The following is a 22423-nucleotide window of genomic DNA, read 5'->3' as shown; positions in this document are numbered from 1 at the left end:
TGTGTTCAATCTTTCACTCACACCTTTATGACACAAATCATTTACTTACAACCTAACTATCTTCCTGTGAATACATACTACGTAAAATGTTCATAGCTTACTTAGAACTATTAACAAATAGATCGCGGAATATGCACACAGTATTAACTGATAAAAGTAAAAAAAAACGATCATGCTTTATTTTGCTTTTAAATTACATGCTTGTACAACTTGATAAGTGTGAAGAAAAAAAAATAGTATTCATTAATATTATTTATTTAATAAAAATTAACTATTATCAAGTGATATTTGAGTGTATTAAATCTGCTATGGCTTTCTGTCGAAGTGTATATAATTTCTTCACCCATTTGTCAAACCTTGCTTCTTGATCAAGCATTATCTAGAAAAAAAAAAATGTAAACATGTAAATACAAAATTTCATAGATTTCGAATTAAATTTAACTATAAAATAAATAGAACGAAGAGAATAAATTACCGATGAATGAAAAATACTTTCTGATCCACATGGAATATCAGCTACTGCTGGAACTTGTATGGTATCTGCTGTAATATCTATCACAATATTTTTGAACTTTCTTTCTTTTGTATTAGAAGATGAAAATTGCTTGGGTGTAAAACCTTCAGAATTTATTTCATCTAATACACCTTCTTTAAAACGTGGTTCAATTGGAAAGTCATCTGCAAATCAAATTTTATTTCAGACTTGATATGATAACATATGTATTTTTTTATAAGTAAAAATAGCTATAAAGTAACAATTGATACTGTTAACATACGACAATACAAAGTACTTTCAATGAATTGTATATATACAAGAATTGCATAATAGAGATGATGTAATAATAATAATGATTAAAATAATATTTTTAATCTATTACTTATACCTTTTATAACAACTACATTCTTAGATTTCTCAGCGACATTAGGTTTCACAGTAGACTGTGAACTGCTTGAACAACTGCTCGACTTTTCTCTTGATATGGATCTTACTTTTCTTTTTGAGCGATCTAATGATCGTGATTTAGAACGATACCTATGTCTTTCTCTGCCTTTCGAATTACTATTCCTGGAGCTTTTGTAACTCTTTTGACTGTGCTCTCTATCTCTTCCTCTGCTTCTGGAATGGGAACCATGTCTACGCTTTGTTCTCGAATGTTTAGATGATCTTCTCCTATGCGGTGAAGAATCACTGGAATCGGAACTAGATGATCTGAAGAACAAAGTTCACTTCACTTAATTTTAAAAACAAATAAATTGTTAACATTTGCGAGTTAACAGGTACAATAATTAATTTATAGTTTCTTTGATATGTTACTTACCTAGATCTTCGACTACGTCTTTTTCGATATCTACTGTTATGATCTGAATCCGATTCACTAGAATACCTTGCCATAACTGTCAAAAATTTCTTTGTTTACCTTGCATATAGGTTAAGTAGAATATTGTTGGTAAACTGAATAGTATAATAGATAAACATAATGAATTATTCGATGCAGACTATACAGGAAATTTGTTACAAATGATATAAGTACTAACTTTTTTATTCATTTTACCTCAACTCTGTTCAATATGATTAAAGACGAACTCGCCAAAATAAGACCACATGACTTTTGTAAACGACAGCATTGTGTATAATGTTCTCTAACAAGAGAATCTTATAACAAAAGATACAGAAAAATGACACGTATGATTTTATATAACAATTTTAAATTGTCGATAACTCTTGAATCAATGTGATTTATTAACAACGATCACTTATTGTGTTTTTATTTAATATTTATTTTATTCGCATGTATCAGAGAGGATACGAGAGTGCTCACGCCTGGGGTTTTTGTGCCTCCGGTATGGTGCTGCCTCCACACTAAATTTTAGCCTGGATCAGATCCCACACCCACGGCAGAGAGGAACGTTTAGCTTGGATCAATAACCCCGTAACAAAGGTGGGAAAACATTTTCATAAAGGAGAAAGATACTTCAAATGAAAGACTCAAGAATCACCAATTTCAAGGAAGTTCGACATTCTTGGGACACCTTGTATTGTTTACTATATTGTAATTCAAGACCTATAGATCTTTAAATCTAAAGACGAATTATTTCAATAAAGCTTTACTACATACAAAGAAGTTGTAATAATAGAAATGAACTTCCTCTCTGGTAATAGATTATTGTTACTTATAAAAAAAATTAATTATGAGCAGCCATACAAAATTTATGAATTTTGAAAATTCATATTTTCGAGAAACGAAATCAAGTACTGTAAATTGTTAATGCTAAAGGTTTGAATACAAAATCAAGAAGGAAGATTTGACAAATGTTAATATACATTATTATTATTATTATTAATATTTCGATCATAGTACAAAGTTTGTGAACACAAAAACAAAATCTAAATGATTATCCTATGTATAATATTAAAAATTGTATTAAATTGCTTTCATTAGGATAGTAAGTTTAAACCAAGATTATATTTTGCTTTAGAGTCACCTGCAAGTACTGCCATAATTTTGTATTTCAAGAAAATAGAGTTTACGATTTTTCTTGTACAAACTCACTGACTTATCAAGATCAGACTACTTTTATTTTGTTATTTGTAGATATTATGTATCGATCAATCAGCTCCTTTTAACAGTTATTACTGTGTATTCCCTTTTCAAAATAATGCTAAGCCAATGAGTTAATCAACACACAGAAGTAAGTTACAAATGCTTCAATAAAAGAACCTGAACCTAATATTAAAGAGTAAGAATGTCAGAAGCTCTAGATTCTAGTAGGTGCTCCATAGAGCTAACATCTTTACACCATCCATCGAGTCTTTGAACCATTCCAACTATTTGACTACGATCCAATACACGAGGCTGTACCCACGTCATGTTCACTGTTCCCGCAACTTGATCGATAGCGCCGCGAACCAAACCTTGTGCTAGAGCTTTCATTACTAACAGTTCAACTTCACCAAGGGGTAATCGAGTTTCTTGAGAAATTTCTGCAAATGTTAGTTGTCTGCAGGAAAAAATCACAATAAATTAATATGAATTGTGTGGATCTAATTCTTAGTATTCGTTTGTAATAACAGTTTGGTACCGAAGTAAAAAACACAAACCTGTTGTTTGCTTGCCGTTTGAATGTCATTTCCATAAGACACAACAAAGAAATTTTTTGCCTTAATTTTAATTCTTGTGCAACTAAATCAGCAACTTTACTCCATTGTGGTTTTAATCTTTCTAATGCAGCAATGTCACCAGCATTGAAAGCTTGCAATAAATCGACCAACCAAGAGTTTGGCGTGCCTTTTAGGGATTGTAATACAGGATGAGCTAATAACTCTCCAAGATTATAAACTCCTTCGCCCAAAAGTGCAGCTAAACCAAGGAAAAATGCATGCTGTTCTTGTTCCTGTCTGCTTAATGTATTTAAATCGATACAACCCAGATATCTGAAATATAAAATCAATTTAAAAGAGTACTCTATACTATAATACATTTCAGTGATCATTGTAAATGGAAAAATACCTTAAGGCAGTGCGATAATATTCAGCATGTTTTCCTTGCAAGCGATAAAGACGACTGGCTAACAAGTAAAATCTACCATGAACTGTGGTCACACCATCAGCATTCTCTAACATAGATTCTACTTCTTCTATAATTTTTTTTGCTTCTTCTTGATTATTTAACTTATCCAATAAAATCTGTCCTATGAAGACTTTACAGAGAGCCACTGCTTCATTGCTGCTTTTAACTTTAAGTTCAATTTTTTCCAAGAACTTAATTGCTCCTTGTTTATCTTGAAATTGTTGTATTACATGTGATAATATTTCCACCAACGACAAGGGATTTAGTCTATGTAAATAACAAGATACATGTATTATACGTAAAACTAATATACCATCGTGAGTGAAATAGAAAAGTGAGGTTATGATTCAACACTTTGAAGGAATATATTATGAGTGGTACTTACTTATTTTCGAAGGTAGATAAAAAGTTAACGTATAACTGTATCAAATTATCTCCTTTCGCAAGAGATGGGTGTTTCACAAATGTTTCTAATTTGAGTGTAAGCTGATGCCAAAGCCTGCAAGTCACGGAACGTGACACAAATTTTCGATACTTTTGTACAAATGTAATTCATAATATTTTATAGATACTACCTTTTAATGTATAATTCTTCAATCTGAGCCCATTCAGCAGCCAGCTCTTTGTCTGCAACATTTTGATTTTGACTTAAATATGTAATAATTTCCTCTGGTGGTACGGGTGCCGTCATCTTTAATAACAATGACTAAAGCCGAATCAGCATAGTAAAGTTAGGTACAACACATACTCTCGAACTACACGAGCGCATGAAATTAGCCACGATTGCGCTATACAATTTCCTCCAGCATGACCAACAGAAATAGGAGCGTAATTTGAAATATAAAATGTAATATTTAATTTTTAAATTGTATAATTTACTTTAGTACAATATCTGCAAGTCCAAACTAAATTGAGTCAGTCGGGTTCGCGTGCTTGAGTTAGAAGGAAACACAAGGTGTCCCAGAAAGAATGTAAGAAAAAGAAAGAAGTTGTTCTAAGCACCTTTCTCAGTTGTCAATTGCGCCGAAACGCTTTGTTTTCGAGTTATTAATGAAAGACACGGATCAATTAGAACGCGGCTACAACGGACAGATTCTGTGGCCGCACTTTGATTGGTTCGTGTTTTTCGTTAATAATTCCTCAACAAAGCCATATGGAGCATTTTTACAAAGGAAAAAGTTAGTCCAAATAACCTCAGGAACCACCCCTTTCAAGGAAGTACATCATTTTGGGACACTCTGTAGATCCAAAATGACAAGTTCACAAAGATGAGAGATTTCGAGTTTCGACAGAAGTTTCACCTCTAGCATATTCTGTGGAGTGGGGTTCTCATTTTCTTTCTGTGCACGTCAGTGCACGTTCGCTACCAGCTTTTATTTATTCATCAACAACCTTTTAGCCTGGAACAGAACCTGCATCATCTTACCTTCATCATTAGCAGCGGATTGCAAATAATGCCAGGGTGGATGCCAGGGTCTTCTATGTAGGCTCTGTTTCAACCTAAAAGATGATGCAGGTTCTAATACAGGTTAAAAAGTTGATGCAGGTTCTGCTCTAGGCTAAAAAGATGATGCAGGTTCTGTTCCAGGATAAAAAGATGATGCAGAAAAGTGGGGGGACACTAAACCCCGAACGTGAGCACTCTCATTTCCTCTCTGGTATCCTCTTGTAAAATATGAAAAACAATATTGTCACAAAGAAGCTGTAAATTCTTTAAATATTCCACTTTGTATTATATGTATATAATTTTCAATAATGTCATGAACAAAATTAATTTGATTTTCACTACGTAATGTAGAAAATCATGATCGTCACATATGCGTAACGCTGCTGTAACAAACGTGTATATACCGTCTTGCTGATTATATTTTTATTTTTGCATAGTATACACATTGTACATATACAGTAGCGTTAAGTAGTATGAGCTATAGTGATCTGTCTGTAAAACAAGACATAACCAAGACTACAAAGTGTTTCGTCAATTATCTGGTATAAACGCAATCACAACGATGTTGATTTTTTCCGTCTTGCATTGCAACTCATGATTTCAGAAGCAAAAGCGATGACAAAGCAAGCGTGTGTGGCGGCCTTAATACTCTTCGATTCAAAAGACACGCTAAGATGCTTGAAAGCAACGTATGTAAACTGGTAATTCAGCAGTTTACTATACTGTCGTTCTTGTGTAGTGGGTTTCCCCGAAACTATCAAATTATGAATTCGTTAAAGTGAATTAACCAATACACTATATAGAATAAAAGGAGAATACATAAAATTCAATAAGTGATTTTTGTTATTATGTTGATTGATGTTTAGTAAATAAGTTAATGAAAAGCTTCGAATGTGATAAATTCATATGAGTGTCTATTTAAGACTATGGTTATAAGTACAAATGTTTAGAAATGCTGGATGTTCAACGAATTTTGACAGTTATTACTGTCTCACTAATATTTAATACTTGTGATGCTATTCTTACGCAAAATGTATCATTCAGACCCATTGTTATTGATGCAAACTATGGACATGTATATACATATGATATAAATACTAATGTTGAATATGTCTTCTTATATCACACTAACAATGTAAGTATTCATGTCTATATATTTTAAGTTTGTATCACATCTTCTATTTCTATTTCTATATTGAATGATACATGTGTACAGGCAACATGGATGCAAACTGCAAGGATAAATGTTGAAAGCGATGCCTCTCACGGTCGACCTCTTATTGTAGTTGTACGTCAGAAAAGAGAAATTTTATCATGGCAAATACCTCTTGTAGTGAGAAGCATGTATTTCAATCAATCAGTTTATAGTAAAACCAGTCGTACGCTGTGTTCAACAAAAGATTATCAGAGAGGACATGTAGAAGAGGAAGATGAATTTATTACTGTTAGTTTATCAACAGCCAGTCACAAGAACATTTCATTTCAGCTTAATGTAACAAGAGATTTAAATTTCTACTTAAGGTATTTATTTTATTCAGTTTTACTTCAGTTAGTATTATGTATAAGTTAATAAAATTTATAGTATTAAGGAGTTTTATTAATAGTGATTTGTATTATCTTTTAGATCAGACGAAAAACGATCAGTAACAATTTCACCATCTGGACCTATTTATTATGGTTATACTTTTCCTAAAGAAATAGAAAGTTCCTCAGTGATTGTCAATGTTGAATCTGAGAGTGACATTTGCATGAAAGTTTCAATACAAAATATATCTGTAAGTGAATAAACTTAATGTGAACTTGGGTATACAACATTTTACTTATATGTGTAACAATGAACGTAAACATTACAGGAAGCTTTGCTTAAATAATTAAATAATATTTCAATAACTACTTAAACAGAAATGTTGTCTATTTTATTGTATATATTATTCAAGATGTAATTATCTAAATTATAATCTTTTTCATCTCTTATAATCATATTAATATATTAATGCTCTTTATATGTTTGTCCTTAGTGTCCTGTATTTGATTTAGAAAGGAATATTGAATTTACTGGTGCTTGGCAAACTGTAACTCGTAAAGGTGGTATAACTGTGCCAGTGAGTATTTTTCCTAATTCCTAGGAAATATAACTATCGATAACACAAAAGTGATCAATTGTTTCAGTGCAACATTATTAAAAATGAACTTAAACTTTGATATTGGTTTTCCTAGAGAGATGCGTATCCATCAGGCTTTTTTGTTGTATTAGTTGTAAATGGTGATGATACCGATTGTGTTGGAACACCTAGTATGATCTCCATAAGAAATAAAGATGTGACATTAAAAGTAACCAATAGCATTAGGAAAGAAGATTATCTAGTCGCATCAGGGATTGCCATTTCTATCATATTTAGTTTCTGTATTATGTATGTTGTGGCCATTATAGTATCAAGAGTTAAAGAAGGTAGAAAACTTGCCCAGGAAATACTGAATAATCAAGATCATGAGAACATTGACGAATCTTTACCAAGTCCTTCAACTGTAGAAGAGGTAAGATAATTGATGCAACCACGTGAAATTATTTTAGAAAATTTAATTTCAATTTCACAAGAGATTATAGAACATTAAAACAATTTAGAATCAGGATATATACTCATATATCATTTTTCTACTCAGGAATGCTATTGAATTCTCAATCAAATTCTTCCACAAACACAATTATAAATTTTAAATCATTAAGAGCATTTGCATTGTGTTTTACATGTATACATAACATAATTTTCTATTAAATTGTTCTTTCGTTGACACTTATCTTTTAATTTTTAAAATATCTAACAACTTATTTATGCTTTAGGGTGGACGTAATCAGTCTGTGAGATCCGAAGATTCTTCAATTGATGAAGATGACATTGATCTATTAGAAGATAGTCTTTATGATAAAGATGTCATACGAACGAAACTTGTGCTCTCAGTTTGTGATTTGGCACGCAAAGATCCGAAGATTCTTCGACACAAGTCCCGATTATATTTATATTACTTAATAACAGTTGCTACATTTTATACGTTGCCGGTTGTGCAACTGGTTATAACATATCAGAACGTGCTTCACGTTACCGGAAATCAAGATATGTGTTACTATAATTTCCTCTGTGCTCATCCTCTTCAACAGTTGTCAGATTTCAATCATGTCTTCTCGAATTTTGGGTATGTTATGTTAGGTCTCTTATTCATTTTCTTAACAAACTCTCGAGAACATAATATAGTAGATAAAGAAAGAAATAAGTGTTATGGTATACCCCAACATTATGGATTATTCTATGCAATGGGCACTGCTCTAATTATGGAAGGAATACTCTCAGCAAGTTACCATGTGTGTCCAAATCACAGCAATTTTCAATTTGGTAAAATGAATATTACTTAGTATTATCAGTGTGTAACGTTATTGTTATAAGCAATATTTTCTTTTTGTTCTTTTAGATACCAGTTTTATGTACATCATAGCAGTACTATGCATGATTAAAATATATCAAACTCGCCACCCTGATATAAATGCACGGGCGCCGGTCACGTTCGGTATTCTGGCTTTCGTAATTTTCATTGGACTAGTTGGTGTCCTCAATGGTTCAACACTTTTCTGGATTATATTTACAATTGCCCATTTGTCAATTTGTTTGTTCTTGACGATCCAAATTTACTATATGGGACGGTGCAGGTGGTATGGATTCAGAGGTATCATTATGAGGATAATACAGGTAATCTCAAACGGTTATGCATAGCTATTAATAAATTGTCTGATGTTTTAAAGTATACTTAATTCTTACAGAACTGTAGGTACGATATACATGTAGGAATTGGACATTTGCTTCGTCCTTTGTATTTGGGACGATTTATAATGCTTGTCGTAGCAAATTTATGCAACGTTGCTCTCGCGGTGTATGGAAATATAACTCACGAGAAAAATTTTGCAACGTTCTTATTAGCTATACTAATGTCCAATTTAATTTTGTATACCTTTTTTTACATCTTAATGAAGGTAAGTGTAGGACAAAGCGTTCACATATGGACAGAGCATAATTAATTATTAATCGAATTTATGTTTCAGAAATATCATAAAGAGCGGATTCTCTTCCAACCGTTGATTTATATCATTTTATCGATTGTATTCTGGGGCTTGGCTATGTATTTTTTTGTACACAAAACAATTTCGTGGGCGCTTACTCCAGCAGCATCACGCCTTTATAATCAACCTTGTGTGCTACTAAACTTCTTCGATAACCATGACATTTGGCATTTCTTATCCGCTTTTGCAATGTTCTTCTCATTTATGGTTCTGCTTACTTTGGACGACGATCTTGTTGATGTACATCGAAGTCAAATACCAGTCTTTTAAGGGTAATAACACGAAAGAACGTTAATTCGCGATTGTTTGTTTTACCTCTTTATGAGAATATGACTGCATATAATATACATTTTACCTAGTTCATAGTGAATTAAAAATAGTATAAAATATATTTGTATATATAAAGATAAAGATCATATAGTATCTAATTTGTATTAAACGTTTTAATTCTTTTGATCACTCAGATTCATAAAATTTTTCATTGTTTATTTCTTACAATCAACCCGATTTTCAATAAAATATTAATTCTTTAAGTGCAAAACAAGTTTTTTGATATTTTGTATTATGACCATGAGAAAACACCATTCAACATTTGGTAAAACATACCCATTGACTTTTTCTTACCGATACAATGGAAAGATGGCATGTACGATCGTTCTAGTTAGTCGTTCGGTAAAAGTAAACGCAACGAACAATTTTTTTTTTTAAATAAATATATATGTATATACGTATAAATATACATGTATAATAAATATATTTATTTTTATGTATTATACATATATATACATATATGTATATACGTGTATTTATGTATGTATGTATATGTATGCATGTATGTATGTAAGTATGTATGTATGTATGTATGTATGTATATATACATATAATTTCTATATTCATGAATATAACTTATCGTAAACAATGGTCATACTTTGCCATGGTTTAGGAAACGGCAGTTACACTGTCTGATACTCGATAGCATCATTATTGAACTGTACTAGCATACATGTTCACCTCTTTTTACTTTCTACCATCAGGTAACACTATCGACAGAAACAAGTATTAACTTTGCAAAATTACGCTATTCCCGTAGAATTTACTATTAACAAGATGATATAACGAGTGTCTGTACAATTAATTCTAACGGAGTTACATACACCAGGTACGTGGATAGACAGAGAATCTTGTAAATTTTATCAAAAACATTAAGACGAGGCACTTGAGTCATTATGATGTTCTTGGGTAGTGGTCTCTAGTTGGGATAATGTCCTAAGCAATTCTGCGCGTTCTGTCGACTGTAACCTGTGGGCGATTTCCAGGACTGCAGTTAACCTGACTTCTGGGCAGGCCTCGAGGGCCTCTTTGATTCGTGAAACAACTGCGTCTTGCTTCACGCAAGTAATATTTCGCGAAATAACACTGTTCTGGTCTTGGCGTTGACTCTCCAGCCAGTTGGTTGCAGCTTCATCCTGATCCCACAAGTAACACTCTGTGGGGCCTTTGTCTTCCGTGAACCATCGCCGCAACATCGCGCCAACTTGTCGGACATCGAAACGCGGTTGCATGGACAGAACTTCTTCTTTGATTTCATCTTCCAAAAGTCTCCTCCTGAGCCGCCAATAGAGTAACCTACGGGCCTTTCGCCAAGGAATTATGTCATGAATCGCGCTCTTCTCAAACATTCTCTCTGGAGTGTCATGGAGATCCGCAAAGTGAACTGCAACTTGACGGTACATAGGTTCCAGTTCTTTTTCCCGTTTATGTATCTGAGACTCGATTTCTGTTCGTGCTTCTGGTGTATCTATGTTAGACAGTTTTTCCTAAAAAAAATTGCTGTTTATGAAAATCTGCGTACTAAACACTACCCAGCGTTTATTGTAAAAAGGTAAAAAACATTCACCTTGAGTTTTATAATCACTGAATCCACTCTATGCATGGTTTTAACTAAATCTTTCGACCTAAATTTGATTTCAACTATCCCCTCGGGTTCTAGAACGCCAGCTCTGCTTGTATTGTCAGCAAACATTTCCATGTAACGTGGGTTTATAGTTGGATCAACTACCGCCCAGGCACCACCTCTTAATTCTCCATTCGGTGGAATGTATACAAATATCGGTTTCGAATATTCCCGTAAACCGTCTACTATATAAGCACCAAATTTGATGATCTGCTCATACATATCTATGAAAAAGCATATATTATTTCGTACATGTAGCATAAAAATGATTAGAAATAACGTTCATGTGAATTATTACGAGTCGGTAAATACCTTTCATTCCACCAGAGAATCCTCTCCAATTGGCGAAAATGAAAAGTGGTATTTCCTCTTTCTTAAAATCTTGAATGGCCTGGGCAGTTTTGTACGCGCTATCAGGGAACCATACTTGTCCTGCTTGGGATATAGTTTTTGCCTCCGAGTCGAAATTAGCAGGATCGGCTGGTAAATGCAGTTCAACGCACCTTGTTTCAACTGCGATAACACCGCAAGGAATTCCACCTAATCGGGCTCTTCCGGTTACCACAGTTTGAGCCCAAGGTCTCATTATTTCCTACAAATAAAATTGTGTTGAAAAGCTTGATTTACGGATAATGGATTTACATAACTTCCAGACAGATGGGAGCCTGTTATATTATAAGTAACAATGGAAAATTATATTTTGAAGTTAACATAAATTGAATCGAAATTTCGAATTCGTGTGTAACCTGATAAGTGCCATACCTGCCAAGAACCTCGATCAAAGAATCCACTTTCCCAAGAGTTTAGTTCATTAGGCGATGGCCTGCCTTCGAGCATCCACCGAGGATCATAGGCTGCCTTCGTGGGTACATAACCGACTTCTCTGTCAACCGGATCAGGAAGCGGCGCTGGTAATATAGGAAGAGGTGCACCTTTAAACTTAGGACAATAGCTCAACCATCTTAAAGCGGTTTCGACACCGTCCAAGTCTCTTTCGTCTGTAGCATGCGATACACCGTTGTAATGCATAATTTGTATCCCACCGAGTTGATTATTACTTGCGTACACTTCGCGACCCAATACAGTGTTCAATGCTCTATAACCGGTTAAGATAATATGCGAGTTCTCTATTTGAATGACTCTTTGTCCAAGACGTAACAGGTACGCTCCAATGCCAATAGCTCTGCAGGATACAATAGAGATCGTAACTATTTCCTCGTATGCTCTGGACGTTTCTCCAGCGATCATGCCAGCGTATTTTAAGTTCTCTACACCAAGACCATCATCTTTACCGATTATATCTGTAATTTTATAACGAGATTCGCCTCGATCTTCGATCAACGAAGCCTTTACGGAATTGAGCGGTGCTAACCGGGCATAATCATCCGTTGTCAAATAAATATATTTAAATCCTTTCTCTGGTTCATTTTCATCTTCCCAGCAGATTTTAAAGAGCGCTTTCACTTCTTCCGCCAGACCGATGCGCGCTCCAGAGTTCGCAGAGAAATAGATCCTGGGAACTCCGAGTTGTCTGGCCCTTTCGGATGCTCTGCAGAATACCAAGTCTTCCTTTGGACCAAACGAACCAATCAAATAGGTCAAGTCGTTTGCTATCAATATAACGTCCCGTCCAGTTTCTGGATACTCTGGCGTGTAGAGCTTTAATCTCCAAGCCACCATGCCAACGTTATTTTCACCGGGAAGTCGTTTCTGCTCCACTAGATTGTCACCTTCCATGACCAATTCCATACAATCCATCACTGGATTCGGAACAGTTATATTGCAATTCGACCTCTCTTCTATATACTTCTGCCAAATCTTTTCTGTTTGCTGTCTGAACATATCGGGCAAATCGTACACGTAAGTTGTGCCAGCACTTTGAGCCTGGAACCGTTTTGCCTGAAGGTAATCTTTGGTTAAATATGGCGTGGAAATCGGCAGACCTTGCATGGGTCCTGATTTCCGGGAATCAGCGGGCTCGAAGCGAATAATACCAGTCTTTGGATCTGTCACCTCTGTATATAGATGCAAGTCTATGCTATAACCGCTATCATTGGCAATGCACAAGCGTATGGTAGATGCCGGCTTGCCCGGCGCTGGACGAATTGCCATTTTGATCTCAGCGTGGCGTACCCTCAGCTTCCATAACCGGGAACCGTATCTGAGCACAATGTCGTTCACGCTCTCCTCCATTTTCACCGGGTCCATAATCACCGTAGGAACGAAGTTCAGGAAAATGTGATTGCACTCGGTACGTTTAGCCAGCGGATGCGAGAACGCAACTTCTAGTTCATCCATAGCCTCCAATAAAACGCGTTCGCCTTCGTTTTGAAGATAGTCGAAACTGGCCTCTTTGGTAATCAGATCGGAGTGTCTTATAATAGAACGGATAAAGAACCGATAATCGGTCACTTGTTGTCCCTTTGCGACCTTCGCGTGACCAAGATAAAGATGCATCTTTTGGTTTGAGGTAGGTAGAGCTTCAAGGTCGTAGGTTCTCATACGGTTTAATTCTAACTGGAACGCGCATCCTGGCTCGAGATGTCGATAAATCTTGTCCTCCAAGAAACCGTCCCTCTGACGGAAAGTGAAGAATTTCGGGAATTGCCTCTTCTTCAAAACAGCGAACGTCACCCTTCTGATGCCTCGCGAGATCAGCTCCTCTTTGTTCGAGGTACACCAATCGCCGAACACTTGCGTCAAAGACTCGTCGTCGTGATTCTCCACGTTGTCTTGGACAGCGACGCTAAGAATGTGTACCGGTTCGGATGGTCTCTCGCCCATTTCAACCGCGCCACCAGCTTCCGCGGTACTTATGGACACATTTATGGACGTGCTGTGTCTGGATTCGCTGCCAGCCGCGTCCACAGCTTCGAGGACTTTGGCAGATACTGAATTTGGCGAAGAGAGGTCTTCCAACAGATCGAGCACCTCGTCGGAATACCTGACGAACTGTTCCATGTCTTGGAAAGCCGCCATAGCTCCGATTCGATGATTCACAGAAGATTGACTCTGCCGATTCGGATGATTAATGGGTAACAAAAACTGGAAGTGCACGAGGGGAACTTCGCCAGACAATTCCAAATGCTGCAGGCAGGTCAATTCGTAACTGATGTACGCTCTCCTAACGTAGACCTCTAACGCGGCGTTGCAGACCGCACGGTTTGTATGATAGAAGAAGTCATGTAGGATGTCGAAGATGGACGTTTCAGAGAGAATCAGTTTCTGCAGATTTTCTGGGTGGAAATCGTGGCCGTACATGTCCACTGCCGACAAGAATATCGATTCCATTTGGTTGTGTCGTAATTCGTAGGCAGGTTGGTGGGCAGCGATCAAGATCTGCCTGGAACGCAACGCAACTCTGCTGTGTTCTGTACGATTCAAGCTAGTCAGCTCTGTCAAGGTGCTCGACAATTCGTCCGTGAGGCCAGGCTCATTGGCCCAGATGTGATCGATTAGCATAGTTACTAAGACGTTCTTCTTGGTAACTTGGTTGTGACTGAAAATCGTGGCTGTTACCGTAGCCACGTCATCTTTGTGTTCCTCTATCAAAGCTGAAACGCATTTGTCGTAATGGCCTTGTTGGAATTGGGACTCGACGGTGTAGTACTGTCTGAGAAGTTCGTGAACGGCGGTCTTCATTCTGCCACGTATTCCATTCCTATATTTTTGTACTAATTGCACTATGACTTGCGTGGTCAAGAAGAAGACGTCCCGTTCAGATCGCTTCGAAAGCGACGCTGCGTGCCCATCGATCACGGCGGCGATCTGCTGACTAGGGAATTGGGCTAAAACAGAAGTGATGTTCCTCTCGTAGAGGGACATCAGTTTCCTAATTTTCTTTTCAACAGAGATTGGGATTCTTCCGGATATCGAGGCGATTACCTCCTGTAGCTCGAGCAAGGGCAAACTAGGGTCACGCAACGAGTTCATAAACATCTCCAGAAGTTCTCGTACGCGAGGCACGTGGTACGGATCGGGCAAACAATATCCACCCAAAATGTTCTCCAAACCGATTCTGTATTTCGCATGAAGATGGTTTAGCTTCTCGGAGATTGCAGGAACTTCGGTTTCCGGGAACTGACCAGTGTAGTCCTGGGCTTTGGTTACCAAAGTTGGATCGTCCAACTCTAAATGAGCGATCAGAGTACCAGCATCGAGAACGGCACCTGGTCTCTTGACATAGAAAACACTCCCAGCTTCGCTAGCGGTCACCGACATCACCATTTTCATAACCTCGATTTCCGCATAGGCCTGTCCAGCATTCACGTGGCCACCGTCGTCGACCAGAAAACTGACCAGCTTTCCAGCAGAAGGAGAACGTAACAAAGACGGGTCGTTGTCTTTTTCAAAGACACAGGTTTGGTTCCCTATTACGATTCTATAACGATCGACCTCCTCTCGCATGTAGGTAGTGAAACTCGCACCATCCAAAGAGAGCAGCAGACCTCCGTCCGAGAGTCGATGCAATTCTACTTCTTTGTAGGAACCATTCATGATAAGAAAGTAACTGTTGGGTCCTGATTTGGCTGTTTGTACTTTATATTTGTATCCATCGTTGATGAGTTCAACCTGAAATTGAAAGTAACCATCAATTCGAATCAGATGCAGAACTAATTCAACACTTAATCCAGTACTACATGTGCTATATTACGTATTTCTTTCATTAATTACAAAACACTATTGAAGATCTTGTGTTATGCAGTTCAGAAAAGTTGTAAGATATTTGAAGCTAACTGAAGCAACGATGTAAATATTCTCGACTTAAGAGAGGAATCCAGTTTTAAATGAAGTAAAAGCAATCAGAAACAGATGTATATTTTAATCTATAGTTGAGGAATGCCACTGTGCAGATCGGAAATAGTTTAAAGCGCCGCCGCCATTAAGAGTAGAGGGCGCAGTATGGGGTGAACTAAAGTCCTATTCTTGTTTTCTAATACTCGTTTTCTAGTGTTATTAAACACTCACGTCGATTACGTTCTCCAAGTCATTACCAGCTTGTATCTGTCCCTTCTCTAATGCCGTTTGGAATCCAGTGAAGGCAGCCGTGATAGTTCTATCAGCGATATGAAGAGCACCGCAGGTTACAGCTAACAATACGTCTGGTTTGTCGCTTCTAACGCGTTCAGAGATTAATAGATCAAGCCAAGCTGTGTCTATGTTGTTTTGCAGGAAGGATTCTGTTTCTAGTAATGTGATTAAATATTCGACGGTCGTTCTAAAGTCACCCCGGATGCTCAACTCTTTCAGAGCAACGACCAAATTTTCTCTGGCTTGATTGCGATCTTCTCCCCACGAGAAACAGTGACCAAATTGTGAGTCTGCGAATTCGTGAAGACCGCCAGATGCTCCTACCGAGAAGTAACCCCATACGTTCTTTGAGGACCGGAAGTTCAGTTCTTGGACGGTACCGGAACTTGGTTTAAAACCTGAAAAATATATTTTTAATAGTCTTTTTTTGCGTCTGTACCCATGTGCATCTTATTCGAACGATTTTCTACACGTTTCATGAACTGGTAGGCATAAAAATTGATTGATACAAAGTAATCTAGTAATTATAGGTGATTTCAAGTTTCATAGTGTTGGACTGTATTTTGAAGTACACGCTACGATAATTTGCAGTCGTGGTTAATACTTCTTTGAACACTCCTTTAATGCATTTAGAAATTATATTCTCATAAATTACCTCGATGATGTTTACTTTGAACAGCTATTAGTATGATGTGATGTAAGAATGCAACCTATTTATAATTTATTTATAAGGAAAACCAGGATAACTTTCAAATATTCATATGTAAAAAATAATTGTTATCGCTACATGAGGAACCCTTCTTTATCGACTGACTCCTATCCAACAATTTATTCTATAACGTCGGTACGTTGATAAACGTTAAATTATTATTTACGCAGCTACAATGGTACGTACCTTCGTCTGGATTTTCACTAGTGATTCTTGCAGCTATTACATGACCCCATGGCTGAGGTTTGTGCCGCGGCTGATCAAAATCAATAACGCTATCACCCCACGGACTTTCACCATAAAGAAGACGAATATCTTTGATATGATGAAGCGGCAATCCCATGGCGATTTGAAGCTGGGCAGCTGGTAGATTGACGTCGGACACCATCTCCGTGCAAGGATGCTCCACTTGCAGACGTGGGTTCAATTCCAGGAAGTAGTATCGTCCAGAAGTGTCGTACAGATATTCGACAGTACCTGCGCTGACATACCCAACCATTTTGGCCAATCTCACGGCAGCCTGTCGCGAAAGAACATAGCAAAATGTATTTCATCTGAACGTAAAACAATATTTTTTTTGAAGCGGTCCGATTATTTTATTGCGACGTTGGGTACCGTTAGTAATTACCTTCTCCATCTCTTCGAAGACTTCCGGCTTGGCAATTACGGCCGGCGCTTCTTCAATAATTTTCTGATGTCTTCTCTGAATGGAGCAATCACGGCCAAACAACGATATCGCGTTTCCATAATTATCTGCTAATAATTGCACTTCCAAGTGCCGAGCACACTTCGCCAGTTTCATAATAAATATAGGAGACCCAGGTATCTCGGTTTGTACCTGCCTGTGAACAGAATTTACAAAACCTATTGAGTAAACATTTCTCTTTGGAAATCCGCTAATTTAATATTTAACATTATAACACGCATTTTGTTTTGTTTGTCTTTCCAATCAACAAATCAATATAACTTAATATACTTCCGCTAGCACTAGTTCTAGCTGGGACGAGAAAACAACAGAAATGTTTCTAAAGAACAAAACAGAAGGATATGCTTGAATTATTATCTTTTACTAGAACTTATCCGAATCTCCGCAAAATAAGGCTAATTTTGAAAGGGACCAAAACTTGGATTTGATGATTTACACAGTTCTGTAGTCTACAAGCTGTTCTGTCTTATTTTGTTTTTGAGTAGGTATAAACAGATTATACCTGGCTAGAGATTCATTTACCTAAACAACGTAGGCAATTCTTCGGCGTTTTCTACTTTTCTGATGCCTTTACCACCGCCACCTTCACTGGCTTTCACCATGACCGGAAAGCCGATTTTATTCGCTGCTGCCAAACACTCTTCTGCCGTTGAGACGCATCCTTTCTTGAACAGTTCCGAAGATATTTTTATCTTCTTCCCGCTGTACTGAGCCTTCAATTCTGATCCCGACCATGGCAATGTCGGTACTTCAGCGGTTTGCGCCACTATACTGGAAGCGATCTTGTCACCGAGGGCCCACATAGCTCTCTCGGACGGTCCTAAAAGAATTTTTATTATTACTTGCTACTATTTTATCATTATCTTTATTTGTTTCAATCGGCGTTGGTACACGGTATTCCTTAGATGGAAATGTCTCATTATTAATTAGTAAGAAAAGTTTAGGCTGTGCTTGAGCTGGAAAACTGGAAAATTCGTAGAAATTCATACAAAAAATATCTGCTGATAGAAAAAATGAAATTTCAATCGTAACTCCTGTGATTCAGTTTTATTGAAAATTAAACACTTCGTATTTGTGCCAAGTAAACTAAATAAATAAAATAAAATTTTAATGACTATTGGGATCACTCTGACTGGTACATGATATGATTTTTAAATTAAAATATCCATGCTGCTAATAGTAAATAAGCATCATTTTATGCAGGCAATCTCTACCTGTGTTACTATTGATTACAGTGAAAAAAATTGATTTTTAAAGTTGGTAAATCGGGTTCCATCTTTAAGCAAGTTATCGGTTCAGATACAAGGTGTGTGTCCAGTTACGTGGTGCATTCCGCGTTCTATTTATTTAACTCACTTTATCATATTATCGAAGGCGGTCTCTTTCTTATCTTACCAATGAAGCTGATGTTGTTCTTGTGAAGCAATTCCGGCAATTTTGGATTTTCCGAGGCGTGACCCCATCCAGCCCAGACTGCCTGTACTTGAAGTCGAATGGCGATGTCGACGATCAGCTCCACATTGGCGTAATTGTTGTTGTTCGTGCCGCCAGGTACAGGAACATACTGATCTGCCATTTTTATGTATTCCGCGTTCGCTTTCAGATCTTCCGGTGTGACCATCACGACGAATCGCACGGCCCGTTCGTTCTTGAACATCTCGTAGGACCAACGGCGTATCGAACGCATACATTTTACTGCCGCTATTCCGTTATTCGCAATCAGTATCTGTCCAAACATAATTTTCCCGTAAGAGTTTGCACGACCCCACGATCTTAGGAACAAAGCAGTACAGTAATGCCTTTCCGTACAAAAAGAAATTACAAGCTTCTTGGACCAAGTAAAAAATTAGTTTCTTTCTTACATAATTTTAAATCTACCGTCATCATTTATAGTGTACAGACGCTATTCCTTGATATCTTGTCGCTAGCCTAGTACATACTAATACAATGATAACATTTTTTTACGAAATTACTACAGACATATTCGCGACACTCTTCTGATTAAAATGACACCAAACACGATACAATTTTGATTGCATTTACCTGTTTAATTCACTAGCCAGTGGAACGCGAGTGAGTTTTACAATGATTCCTGTTATAATAATCAGCCCATGTTTTCGAGAAATTTAATTTTGAAAAACGAATCAGATTTTACAGTTTGAGAATTTAAAAAAATTTTTGATAGTTCGTTTATTTAAGGTCGCATCAACAGCTCAGGTTATTAGCGACCGACTTCGAGAATTGTTTTCGTTAATTTTTCATTGGAATGCTCGGTAAAATTTGAATTTTTATGTTTCCACGGTACATAGAGAACGTCAAGGATGTCTCCGGTCGGTAATCATGGTTTTATTTTTAGAAAGGAAATGTGTATTTTGAGGCCTGCGTTACGTTGGTTGATGTCGAAACAGGTACGGTGGATCTAGTACTCAAGGTCATTCAAGGTCAGTTATGAGGCCTTGGCCGGTTATCGTTCGTTGCAAAACGGTACGGCGAGTGCCGCGTAATATGTTCGAGCGAAATGGCACACATCTGCACGTTGAATGGCCTGCTTCGGTGGATTTAACTTATTTTACCCCTTTGTGGACTTACTGTCGACATATTATAACATCTGGACTACGTATCTACTTCCTGACGTTGCAAACACACATAATTTAACTATCCACGAGGCACAAGATCTAATATTTAATATTTTGACATAGGCTAAGGGACCCAATTACCAAAATCAGTTAATTTATGTGTTGTCTCTTTTTCAGTATTCAGTATGCTTTAAAAATAAGTGTAATTAATATAGGCACAGTAATTGGGTCCTGTACCCTACTATCTAGTATTCTGAGAAAATATTCTCACTGAAAAAATCTTCCTCCACAAAGGATTAACGTTAACATTAAACCTACCGAGCATTAAATTTTGGCATTAGTAAATTGATATTGGCATCAATTTTGTGACAATCATTTGGAAGTAATACTATAGTCACCGATCACCTCCGTGACAGCCAACGTGTTAACCCTGTAATGGTATCCTAAGGGTCTCTCGTGACCCCAATAAAATTTACTGATCCTCGCGTCAGTATTGCGAGACAATTGTAAATAAGACATTTCTTTAACTTCGTTTGAACACTTTGGCTTTGTAATGTTAAACTATACGCCTAAAAGTATTTGAAGAAATTTGAATCAAATCTATAGGAAGGTACCAGTCTGGTACTTTTTCGTCCGAGGAAACAGTATGCACCGTTTCAAGGTCAAGTAAAATTAAAAGGGCGGTCTATCTACTGGTAAAGAACTTGTGGTTGTTAACCTAGTATTCTGGATAACGGTACTCACCTTATTGATGACTTTGGTACCGCCGAAACGATGAACGAACTCTTCAGGCGTGGCTATAGTGAAGTCCCTCTCAAGGAGCCTACTCTGCGTCTGGATCATCACCGTGCCCTGCGACATGCTGGGCCTACGAAATGAAATTAAACGCAGCTTATTTTTAACTGTGCACATCAAACAAATCCACACTTCGTAAACAATACATCGAAATCGCTTGAACAAGTGGTAAAATTCAAGAACGTCCTCTGTAGATTCGCTGGTCGCTCTGGTCAGTTGTCCAAAATTGTATTGTCAATTATTACAATAGGTATTGTCTCCCGCAGATACCTGATTTCGTTATAAATATTGCCGCAATTTTTCTAATTCATTTTAGTTGATTCTACGTCACTGTTTGATCTTCCGCTTATCTTGTTTGGGCTCAAGTTACTGTGCCATAGTGTTCGACTAAGGCACTGTTTAAATTCATGATAATAGTTCGTTGCATTAATGTATAGATTGTCAAACAGTACATAGAATTCAGCGTAACAATAAATCCTATATCTTCGTGGCCATTTTAATAGGTTATAGTTTAATTATTAGTGGTAAATATTCCACATACAGTCATCACGTGCACATAATTTTGTATAATTAATACAGGGACAGTAGTTGGAACCCCCACAGTAATTGGGTACCTTATACTATGTATGTCTATTTTGAATGGTACAGACTCACACTAATAGGATAAGATAGGATAAGGTAAAATAGGATTGTGTAGTGAACATCTTGACAATGCGTCGTTGCGACGATGTTAGGCAAGATCGAATAATCTTTTTCAGAGGAAAAGGAAGACGGAATAGGTATGCGCGGCTGGAAGGAAATGGGAGCAACCGTTTTCCTACATTTTTCAAGGTAATTCCTGTCATCCATTAGTGGGTCTACACGTGAATGACAGCGGAGAAAGTATACGAACCGTTAATTTAAGCGGCTCACGCAACGCCATTCCTACAACTCCGTAACGCTTTCTGAGCCCTCTACGTCCGCTTTGGACGCATACGTGTCATTGTTCCTCTGATTTTTTCAAAATCAATACACTTTGTATGTACATATCGCTAACTGTGTACTCAAATTACTTTTATCTTTGCCTACAGTCGACCTTAACACTAGATCTACAGATCACTGAACGTGACCATTTTACATTATTTTATTAGAGTAACGAGAATGTATTTATTCCGATCCTTAACGATTTCCATCACAGTGTACGTCCAAAGAAATGGAGTTGTCGAATAATTTCCAATAAATGTTCCGTAGGGTAACGGACCCAATTACCGTGGGGGTACCAATTGCTGTGTATTAATTACACTTATTTTTAAAGCATTATGAATCTGACAAAATTTTTTCCATTAACATCAGTTAATATATATGTTATATATCGCTTTTGTAATACTCATTATGCTTTAAAAATGAGTGTAATTAATATAGGCACAGTAATTAGTACCCCCACAGTAATCTGGTCCCTTACCCTAGTTCCAGTGTTAATTTCTGTGCACTTTATCCAACGATGTCTCAGTGATTCAAAAAGCTTGGACTTCTGCAATGTATTATACCTGTT

General features: G+C 37.0%; 4 protein-coding genes across 8 annotated transcripts in view; 1 reads left to right on the top strand and 3 right to left on the bottom strand.

Moving 5' to 3' along the window:
* Positions 1 to 157: 157 nt before the first annotated feature.
* Positions 158 to 1781, bottom strand: LOC143353589 (uncharacterized). 3 transcript variants are annotated; one of them, XM_076787038.1, is made up of 5 exons: positions 1537 to 1781; positions 1320 to 1453; positions 885 to 1210; positions 476 to 678; positions 158 to 379 (listed from the first exon to the last, which is right to left on the bottom strand). In XM_076787038.1, exons 2-5 carry the CDS (start codon positions 1391 to 1393, stop codon positions 278 to 280), a joined length of 705 nt encoding a protein of 234 aa, XP_076643153.1. In that variant the 5' UTR covers positions 1394 to 1453; positions 1537 to 1781; the 3' UTR covers positions 158 to 277. The 3 variants fall into 3 exon arrangements, with proteins under 3 accessions (XP_076643153.1, XP_076643154.1, XP_076643152.1); XM_076787039.1 differs by having other exon boundaries at positions 1554 to 1781; XM_076787037.1 differs by having other exon boundaries at positions 1320 to 1781.
* Positions 1782 to 2314: 533 nt separating this feature from the next.
* On the bottom strand, positions 2315 to 4304 carry Rpn9 (regulatory particle non-ATPase 9). Its single transcript, XM_076786970.1, has 5 exons — positions 4145 to 4304; positions 3955 to 4068; positions 3510 to 3836; positions 3101 to 3433; positions 2315 to 3000 (listed from the first exon to the last, which is right to left on the bottom strand). The coding sequence occupies exons 1-5, from the start codon at positions 4258 to 4260 to the stop codon at positions 2733 to 2735; spliced, it is 1158 nt and encodes a 385-aa protein (XP_076643085.1). The 5' UTR covers positions 4261 to 4304; the 3' UTR covers positions 2315 to 2732.
* A 1173-nt stretch (positions 4305 to 5477) lies between these two features.
* LOC143353566 (SID1 transmembrane family member 2) lies at positions 5478 to 9578 on the top strand. Its single transcript, XM_076786996.1, has 11 exons — positions 5478 to 5558; positions 5621 to 5705; positions 5796 to 6151; positions 6233 to 6537; positions 6641 to 6791; positions 7035 to 7118; positions 7234 to 7551; positions 7856 to 8402; positions 8479 to 8753; positions 8825 to 9034; positions 9104 to 9578. Exons 3-11 carry the CDS (start codon positions 5969 to 5971, stop codon positions 9389 to 9391), a joined length of 2361 nt encoding a protein of 786 aa, XP_076643111.1. The 5' UTR covers positions 5478 to 5558; positions 5621 to 5705; positions 5796 to 5968; the 3' UTR covers positions 9392 to 9578.
* A 509-nt stretch (positions 9579 to 10087) lies between these two features.
* Positions 10088 to 22423, bottom strand: part of Acc (acetyl-CoA carboxylase) — a 28441-nt gene continuing 16105 nt past the window's right edge. For all 3 annotated transcript variants that reach the window (XM_076786985.1, XM_076786987.1, XM_076786986.1), the window contains 10 exons: positions 20842 to 20965; positions 18917 to 19247; positions 18044 to 18341; positions 17444 to 17657; positions 17002 to 17335; positions 16044 to 16504; positions 11838 to 15647; positions 11388 to 11667; positions 11019 to 11299; positions 10088 to 10938 (listed from right to left, as the gene is read on the bottom strand). In XM_076786985.1, the coding sequence (XP_076643100.1) occupies positions 10324 to 10938; positions 11019 to 11299; positions 11388 to 11667; positions 11838 to 15647; positions 16044 to 16504; positions 17002 to 17335; positions 17444 to 17657; positions 18044 to 18341; positions 18917 to 19247; positions 20842 to 20965 (6748 nt within the window). In that variant the 3' untranslated portion in view covers positions 10088 to 10323. The remainder of the gene's footprint in view (positions 10939 to 11018; positions 11300 to 11387; positions 11668 to 11837; positions 15648 to 16043; positions 16505 to 17001; positions 17336 to 17443; positions 17658 to 18043; positions 18342 to 18916; positions 19248 to 20841; positions 20966 to 22423) is intronic.

The sequence above is a fragment of the Halictus rubicundus genome, chromosome 4 (genome assembly GCF_050948215.1).
Source record: "Halictus rubicundus isolate RS-2024b chromosome 4, iyHalRubi1_principal, whole genome shotgun sequence".
Lineage (NCBI taxonomy): Eukaryota > Metazoa > Arthropoda > Insecta > Hymenoptera > Halictidae > Halictus > Halictus rubicundus.
Note: the sequence above shows the minus strand (reverse complement) of the source record. Positions and strands in the feature narration are given on the sequence as shown.